This window comes from Priapulus caudatus, unplaced genomic scaffold (assembly GCF_000485595.1).
Source record: "Priapulus caudatus unplaced genomic scaffold, Priapulus_caudatus-5.0.1 Scaffold1096, whole genome shotgun sequence".
NCBI lineage: Eukaryota > Metazoa > Priapulida > Priapulimorpha > Priapulimorphida > Priapulidae > Priapulus > Priapulus caudatus.
Window position 1 is genome coordinate 9,317 of NW_014578157.1, and position 9,398 is coordinate 18,714.

Sequence of the window (9,398 nt, forward strand, 5' to 3'; positions counted from 1 at the left end):
TGCCTTTTCACTTCTAGTATCGTCACTCACAGGATCATCTCTCCTCCCGTGCGCTTATCCTTAACCCTACCCTTACCCTTACCTTTACCTTCACTTCACACCTACCTATGCCTACACCATAAGCCTTACCCTTACCATGACCCATACCTTCCCCCTCAGCACGTCGCTCACAGCATCTCTCTCCTCCCCGTTGCTCGCAGACTCCGCGGACGGCCGCCGCTCCGGCTCGTTCATCAGCCGCACGACGACGGGTGCAGGTCCCGGCGCGGCGCCGGCGCTCACGGGCAGCGACGCGCTCGAGCTCGAGCTCAGCTACGAGGCGGGCCGCGCGGAGGCCGTCGGCGCCCTCTGCCGGGTGTTCTGCTCGCACAAGACCGGCGAGGGGATGCTGGCCGTCTACTACGCTCGCTTCTACATCGTGGTTCGGCAGGCGCTGTCCATCAACGAGGTGCGTGCGATCCGTCGCTGTTTTTAGCTCACCTTGACATCTTCAAGATGAGCTATTGCCATGGGGCGTCGTCCGTCGTACATCCGTCCGTCCGTCCGTCCGTCAACATTTGGCTACGGTCAACGATAACTTGAGAACCGTTTGACCCACATGTTTCAAATTGCATACAGTTGTTACTCCTATGGAAGAGATTTGAACGTTCTATTTTGGAGCACGCCAGTCGACCTACTTTCGAGCCATGCCCACTTTTTGGCAAATATGGAAATGGCCATAAGTCAGTTCAGGTTCAACGGCTTTTGCTCATTTTTGGTATGGGGATGAATAAGGACTGGCCCCAAAACATATCATATGGGTTTTGATATATTTAAAAAATTATGCAAATTGGGTAGATTTTGGCAATTTCACTATGCATTTCAGTGTCTGCCTACGGTCAACAATAACTCAAGAACCGTTTGACCCACATGTTTCAAATTGCATACAGTTGTTACTCCTATGGGATAGATTTGAACGTCCTATTTTGGAGCATGCCAGTCGACCTACTTTCGAGCCATGCCCACTTTTTGGGAAAAATGAAAATGGCCATCTAGATTCATTTGATTTTGTTATGTGAATGTGTAAGGCTAGCCCCAATTAGTATAAAACAGGTTATAAGGACATTTGATCCCATTTCGGTCCATCATAAATGAAACACTTGCCAAATTTTACATATCATTTCCCTCTTCTATCACACCCAAGGTGAGCTATAGTGTCATTGGCACTTTCATTTTGTACGGCGCAGGGTCTCTGCTAAGGTGGTGGGGGAGAGAAATTCCTCTCTTTGAGTACAGCTATAGTTAGTAGCGGGAGACTCCCTCTAACTATGGTACAGCGCAGTACAGTACATAACGTAACTGTGTAACTATGTGAGTGTGACATTCTTAACTGTGTGTAACTACGCGAGTGTGACATTCATAACTGTGTGTAACTACGCGAGTGTGACATTCTTAACTGTGTGTAACCATGCGAGTGTGACATTCTTAACTGTGTGTAACCATGCGAGTGTGACATTCATAACTGTGTGTAACTACGCGAGTGTGACATTCTTAACTGTGTGTAACCATGCGAGTGTGACATTCGTAACTGTGTGTAGCTATGCGAGTGTGACAATCGTAACTGCGTAACTATGCGAGTGTAACAATCGTGACTGCATGTCACTACACGAGTGTGACATTCGTAACTGTGTGTAACTATGCGAGTGTGACATTCGTAACTGTAACTACGCGAGTGTGACATTCATAACTGTGTGTAACTATGCGAGTGTGACATTCGTAACTGTGTGTAACTATGCGAGTGTGACAATCCTAACTGTTGCGTAACTAAGCGAGTGTGACAATCGTCATCGATGATGTTTCCAGCAACTGAGTGGGCCGGTACTGAGCAGCCTCTTGTTCAACTCCTCCAACCTGCTGCGCACTGACCTAGAGGGCATCATGGTGCTGCTGCCGGACTTTGTCGCCGCGCTGGAGATCGTCCTGCCGGAGAAGGAGCCACGATTCAAGTAGGTGCAACCGCGCTGCTTGGGGCATATGTGCTATTGAGTGTATTGTGAAGTGTGTTAGTTAGTTCAGTTGTGAGCTCAGTGAGAACTGAAATAGTTCTCGTAGAATAATTGTATTGAAGTATGATGTATTTATACCAACGTTTCAGTTAGTGTACTTCTAAGGATAGTGAGAACTGAAATAATTCTCTTGGATAATTGTATTAATGCCCCCACATCTCCTTGAGTGGACAGGATGCATTTAGCCACGTTTTAGGTAGTTTACTTTTAAGGATAGTGAGAACTGAAATAATTCTTGTAGAATAATTGTATTGAACTCCCCACAATTCCTTGTGAGGGCTTTATGTATTTATAGCCGCGTTCTCGCTTGTACTAATGTATACTATACAGGTGTTCATTATATTCATATATTGGTATGTGTTATTCCTCGCTGTGACAGGCTACATCCTAGCATACCACTAGTTGAACTGAGAAGGGCTTCTATTCACCTGTTGCTGTCAATGATTGCTTTACCTCTTCACTTTCGGAACCTCCCGATTAAAGGTAAAAAAATTACTCATTCAAAGGTAGAGCTGGGGGTCGTTGTCAGAAACAAAGTTAACTCTTAACCTTCTGTAACCTTACAATTTTGCTGACAACGGCTCCCTGGTGTTTTGTAAAAGCGTTCTGTGTAAGTTGCACAATCATATTTGCTACTTGGTTATGTTAGATTCAGTTTGTAAGTGTCTTGCACTCTGATTAATTTGTATTATCACCATTTATTGATAATGGGATGGTGTTAGTGTGTAGGATTGTTATTAGTTTGTATACTCAGATTAATACAGCATGTCACTATGTTTTAAGTTAACATTTTCTAATATTAACTGCTTTTCTAACTATACTTATTACTAATAATCTATCCGTTTTTGGGAAAAAGATAATTAATTTTATGATGACACATTCATGTCATCATTATAATGAAATGGTAAATCAAACATTGAATGATATCTGTGAATTATTTGTGTTGGCAACAGTTTTACGTAAATGCCTGTATAGCTGACATCAGTGGTTTCCATACTTTAAAGTGATTATGTCACCGTAAATATTAAAAGTAAAAAAAATATTTCCACTTTTTCACAAATTGTAAGTTATTCTGTTAACTTTTTATGGTTAAATTGCTACATTATACTTCTTATTTTACTATATTGTTCGATGTAAACATACACTCGTGACTCATACATAGCCCATAGCAAGCAATTAATGTCAGGATCATATCAAATCGTCCAGGTTTTTTGGATTTTTAACTAGTTGAGAAACAATCTTATCAGGTAAGAATTTGACAATACATTTAGTCCCGTTAGTACTTAGTTTTAATGTAAAAAAATGGAAACAAATTTTTTACCAATATACACCATAAAAAATTCGTAACTAAGTCAATTTAATGCAGAGATCGTAAGAGGCAGCAGCTCACAGCCGCAGCATGTGACATTCCTCTACATCAAGTCACGACTTGTCAACTTACTCGTCAGCGGACTTCAGGTGGAGACGGATTCTCTAAACACTCAGATGCTACTCGGTACGTAATTCATTTTCAGCCGTGTATCGTAACAACCCATTTCATAGCTCGGTATGGCTAGGAGCAATCCCACTTAGTAAGTAATTATAGGGCGCCGTATTGAACAGCTGGTTCTGGTAACGAACTATCCTATTATACTTACAGGCGTTGTAGTGCATGGTGCCGTATCATATAACTAGTTAGGGCCAGAACTAACTATATAAGCTGTATAATTAGCTATATATAAGCCCAGTTCTGTGTGGAGCCTATTAATTGTGCCTGCACAGTACCAGCTGTAGACAAACGTTTCAATTATCGCTGCACACAACTCGCGTCGTGAAGTCGGTGGCTTATGTAGGGCTTATGTGACTGTGGCGTAAGTGATCGAGGCTCGTGACCTGGTTTCGTGGTCGTCTGCGCAGGTGGGCTGCTGACGTGCGTGCAGGACTCTGCGCTCTGCGAGGAGGTTGACCAGGTCACTGCCCAGGAAGAAATGATCGGGGGAAACGAGTCGTCGAACAACCTTCTCGGACCGGACGGTGAGTGCGAATTCTGCCTATGCGTACCCTCCCCGCACGTACACACACTCACCTACTAGATTAACAGCGGATGTTCGATCATTAGGGGATTAACTGCATATTCGCTTAACTTTGGATTGTTAACCACATATTTGGCCATCGTGAGATTAACAATATATTTGCTTAATGTACATGATTAACCACAATTTACCATGGGAGTAACTGGGATTTTGCCTACAATGAGATTAACTGTGAATTATCTGACTATGAATGACTATGTTTGCTTACTATTTGACCAAACACGGGATCTTGCTGTGAAATTAAATGCTTACTTATGCTTAACGTTTTTTTTTCTTTACTAATTTGAAGTTTGTTTGGTTGTGAGAGTTGCAGAAATTCTTCTCCGTACGTCAGTATATCAGTTATAACTTAGATACCAGCCTTCTCAGTCACAATTAAGATCCTTCTCCACAGACGCCTCTCAGTTAGACTAGATAACCATTAGAGAGTTGTAGGGTACGCGTCGTCGTTTGCCTGCACGTAGCAGCGTTGTTGGTTTGTCGTACAGAGGGAACGTCACCGCGCCAGGGTAGCAGCTGGTCGCTGGACTCCGACAGGTCTTCCCGCTCCTCGTCCTCCTGTAACAGGGAGTTTGGTGAGTGCAGTGCGTCCCCAAAATTCAATTCCAATGAGTGGTGGCGGCTCGTTGTTTGATCGTTGTAAGTTTGTGTTACGATCTCGTGCGTATGTCTGGGTGATCGTCGTAACCAGAACATTGAATGATAGGACAGGCGCGCCGGAAGCAGTTTTGGATTGGGGGGGGGGCAAAGACCTAAGGGGCTCACGATTTTTTTTATCGTGTGTGCGTGAGCGCGTGTGCGCGACGTGTGTGCGTGAGCGCGTGTGTGCTTGAGCGCGTGTGTGCGTGATCGCGTGTGTGCAACGTGTGTGCGTGAGCGCATGTGTGCTGAGCGCGTGTGTGGGATGTGTGTGATGTGTGTGCGTGAGCGCGTGTATGCGACGTGTGTGCGTGAGCGCGTGTGTGCGACATGTGTGCGTGAGCACGTGTGTGCGACGTGTGTGCGTGAGCGCGTGTGTGCGACATGTGTGCGTGAGCAAATATTTAAGCTATAAATGATATTATTCACTGTGTTTAATTAATATTCCGAATTTTATTATCATCTCTAATATATTATTTAAATTGATAATATCATATAATGGAGAAAAGGGCAGCGGTATGTTATTTCACCGTAGAACATGCATGCATATTATTATTGCAATTATGCTTTGTAGTTAGTAAATGTTTGTATTGCTTAACCTACCCACACATCACTCACACTGCCGTGCCTGGTTACTGCAAACAAGAAGTTATTCATAGCATTGTTGTGTACTACAGCAATCGGTATTATTATAAGCAGGCTAGTCACCCAGGATGTTAAATTAAATGAGGCACAAAAATTTAAGTAAAATATTTATAAATGTGATGAGGAAAACGTTATATACTACCAAAAACGATTGTGAAACAACCACTGGAAATCATTTAAGGACAAGAAAAGCAGAAATTTCATGTTATTAAAAGCCAAAAAAGCCAAATTTTTACGGTATTAAAAAGCTGCAGTCTAGACCTTATTTCGGGGTTTGTGGGTGCAGTGTCGATAAAAGGGATTGTCTATGCTACCAGTTACCAGAGGTTAAGTCTAATGCTACCCCTGCTGTAACAGGCGACAAGTCACAGTTGCATGGCCATACCAGCACCCTTGACCTCGTCCCACCCAGTGAACCCGACCTGCCCATTGACCTTGACCTGCCCATTATTGATCCTGACTTGCCCATTGACCTTGACGTGCCAGTTGACATTGATATTGCCTGACTTTTGCTTGACTTTGCCTATTGACATTGCCCATTATTGACCTTGACTCGCCCATTGACCTTAACTCACCCGTTGACCTTGACCTGCCTGTTGACCTTGACAGAGGAGCTGAAGGAGGAGAGCGCGGCGTCGATGGTGGCCGACGTCGACGACGACCGCGTCGCGCAGACGTGGTTCCGCTTCCTGCACGTGCTCACCAACCCCGTGCACCTGAGCAGCCCGGCGATCGTCAGCAACACGCCGCGCTTCCTGCACATGGCGCTCACGAGCGAGGCGAGTGCCCACCGCGGCGACCGCCCCCCAGTGTCGTGTTGACAGCATCCCCCCCCACCGCATCACGCGATTGTCCCCTCCAACCACGTCGCGGCGACCGTCCCCTCCCCCCAGCGTCGCGGCAACCGCCCCATCCCCCCTGGCGCGCGGTAAGAGTGCGTATGCACACGAGTACTTTTTTGTATTTCTTGTATTTTTGAGTTTTTTTTTCACGTACACGAGCGGTGGCGGCTGCCCCTTGTCGTACCGCGTTGCTATTAAGAAAATTACGGCGTAAACAATGGAAGCAGTAACACGAGGATCCTTTCGTATGTGCAAGTTGGTGTAAAAGTTAAAATATTGCTCGTTGGGAAAGCCGTAGGTCTGTCTCAACGTGTCATCTGCTGTTCATTTAGGCTGTCATAGATCCAGCACATCACCCCTGCTTGCACATGCTGCCAGAGATCTTTCTGAAGGCCATGAAAGGCATTGCGGCCATTGTGGATTCATTTCTTGGTAAGTTGAAATTACTCTTCTCTTCCTCCCACTCTCTCTCCTGCTTCCCCTCCTCCTCCTCCTCCTCCTCTTCATCCTCATCATCATCATCATCATCATCATCATCATCATCATCATCATCATCATCATTACCATCATTACCATCTTCTTCATCTTCTTCTTCTACGAGGAAGTTCAGGCAGTAAAGCAAAAGTAAAAGCTATTCAGCTGAATGTAAGTATCTTCTCCTCATTATCGTTATTCTCTTTGAGATCGCTTGTTTGTTAACTCCTTCCTAATTACGCTGGTTGTGGTAATTACGGTTGATGCTGACGCTTCAACGCATCCTATGTTGACGAACTGGTTTCTTGGTTTGTCATGATATTAGGTATTCCGCAGCCAGAGCTGAAGGATGTTACTGCCGTACCTGTCGCCTACCCCAAGCAGACGCTAACCCCCGCTACTGGCACGCCTCCTATGCAGAAGAAGAAAGTTGGCTTGAGTTTGAAGGGTGAGTGTGCTTCAGCTGTTGCAGTGGTTGATTTCCTTGAATGGTACCACTTCATTTAAGTCGGAATGTCTCTCGAGAGAAATATTCGTAGGTATAGCCACGTTTGGCAAGAATTAATGCTTAATTACAATATACTATAGGATCTTGTATATTGCAATATTTTGTAATATGTACATTGGCTATCTCGTAGGAGCTGATGTTTTCGTATAATGATGCCAATTTTATACTATGAATGGTGGTTTGATACCATGCTGATGTCATTTAGTATACCCTTAACATCATTTATGCCAATTTTGGTGCTTTTACCACAAAACCCACAATTATTCTTTCACATATCTGCCCCACTATACTTGCAATTACTATAATTAAGTAGCGATATTTTTACATTGAAATCAAACACCGTCTTCAGACGAGATCGCGAAACCGTCTCCACGTTGCCGGTAAATTTTCAGAGTCGAAAAAGTCGTCGTCAAACATCGCCAAGCAGCAGAGCACGCCCGTGACGCCGACCGTCGGTCAGATATCGCTGTCGCTGGACAATCAGAAGTCGCTCGCCGCCGACCGGCCGAAGTGCAACAGCATCCTGCACCTACTCGGCGCCTGGCTGTTTGAAGCTGCGCTCGTCGGATGTCCCATCTCCACCGAAGCCAAAGGTAGTGTTCGAAATAAGGGCTATCCGTTTGTCCTCACGTGTCCATTTCCACGGAGGATAAGTAGACCTGTCCAGCAGCTTGTCCGCTGGACAAGCAGCTTTTTAGAGCAACTTTTTAGAGCAATTTTTCAGCATTTTCTACTATCGCTTCAACTTTGTTAAGACAAGTAATAACAGACAGGTTTTTCGGGGCCGTGCCGAGTTAGCACGAGCCAATTTGGTCCCATCGAAAACGTCTGAATAGCAACTGTGGCTTACACAGTTTTGCTATTGCACCGATGTTTGCTGTCATACTGTTTAGCAACTGTGGCTTACACAGTTTTGCTATTGCACTGACGTTTGCTGTCATAGTGGCAACGGTTTCTTACAGTTTACTGATGTTTGCTGTCATACTGTTTAGGAACTGTGGCTCACACAGTTTTGCTATTGCACCGACGTTTGCTGTCATACTGGCAACGGTTTCTTACACAGTTTTACTGACGTTTGCTGTCATAGTGGCAACGGTTTCTTACACAGTTTTACTGACGTTTGCTGTCATATTGGCAACGGTTTCTTACACAGTTTTGCTGTTGCACCGACGTTTGCTGTCATACTGGAAACAATAGGAATACGCCTGCGCGATTACTTGCTCTACTCTATCGAACCCACATTTCTATTGTCTATTAATGTAGTCCAATTCCCTATGTCTCTATACCTATGATGATATAACGCCGTATTACACTGGCAATGGTTTCTTACACAGTATTGTTGTTGCACCGTGTAGGGGTGGACAGGCAGGCGATGCTGTGTCATCGTGTGTTGAGGACGCTGGAGAACCTCGCTCGCGACTCTCCCCTCATGGCACCCGACACCTGGAGCATGCTGCTGCAGTTCCTGCTGGCAGTCAACGACACACTGCTGTCGCCCCCCATCGTGAAAGGTGAGTCCGTCAACCCAGGTGCGAGCTTTGGCACAGAACTGCAAATTCTGTCGTTATTCTCTATCACGAAGTCTCGACACTTCACGAAGTCCTTTGCATTATTGGTGTGAGTTAGTGTGAATGTCTGTTGTATTGTATTCGCCGAAATCCGATTCATTTATAAAGTGACAGTGTAGAACTCGAAACATGTTATGAGGATGACTGAGTCCCAATGAAAAGTTTAATTAATTTTTAATATATATCTGTACCGAGTATTGCTGTTTTTGAGTATTATTTCACCCCATATCTCTTCTGTCCCATGTTTTCCACACAGCCTATCCCCTCCTCCTTCCACTTCTACTGGGAGCTCTCACATTCCAGCTTGTTCGCACATCCCATGTTCTTTCTCTCCCCTCCTACTACAAACATATATCCCAGTTCCATTCCTTTCACTCTTACCCAGTACACAGACCTGCACCTCCCTTCCCTCTCACCCATGCACCTTCCCTTCCTCCCAACAGATACACACACCATAGTTAATTCTTGATACACATGTATGCAGTGAGTGAGCAGGCCATTGCCGCGACACTAAAGCATGAAATAAACTCACTTCCACCTCTCTCTCTCTCTCTCTCTCTCTCTCTCTCTCTCTCTCTCTCTCTCTCTCTCTCTCTCTCTCTCTC

General features: G+C 44.9%; 1 protein-coding gene across 1 annotated transcript in view; it reads left to right on the forward strand.

Annotated features, from left to right (window-relative positions):
• The window catches only part of LOC106815355 (ral GTPase-activating protein subunit beta-like), an 11,941-nt gene extending 3,955 nt beyond the window's left edge, over positions 1–7,986 (forward strand). The window contains exons 4-12 of the mRNA XM_014819804.1: positions 201–448; positions 1,843–1,985; positions 2,425–2,528; positions 3,412–3,540; positions 3,942–4,058; positions 6,011–6,180; positions 6,576–6,675; positions 7,043–7,165; positions 7,618–7,986. Coding sequence (XP_014675290.1) covers positions 201–448; positions 1,843–1,985; positions 2,425–2,528; positions 3,412–3,540; positions 3,942–4,058; positions 6,011–6,180; positions 6,576–6,675; positions 7,043–7,165; positions 7,618–7,979 — 1,496 coding nt within the window. The 3' untranslated portion in view covers positions 7,980–7,986. The remainder of the gene's footprint in view (positions 1–200; positions 449–1,842; positions 1,986–2,424; positions 2,529–3,411; positions 3,541–3,941; positions 4,059–6,010; positions 6,181–6,575; positions 6,676–7,042; positions 7,166–7,617) is intronic.
• The last annotated feature ends 1,412 nt before the right edge of the window (positions 7,987–9,398 follow it).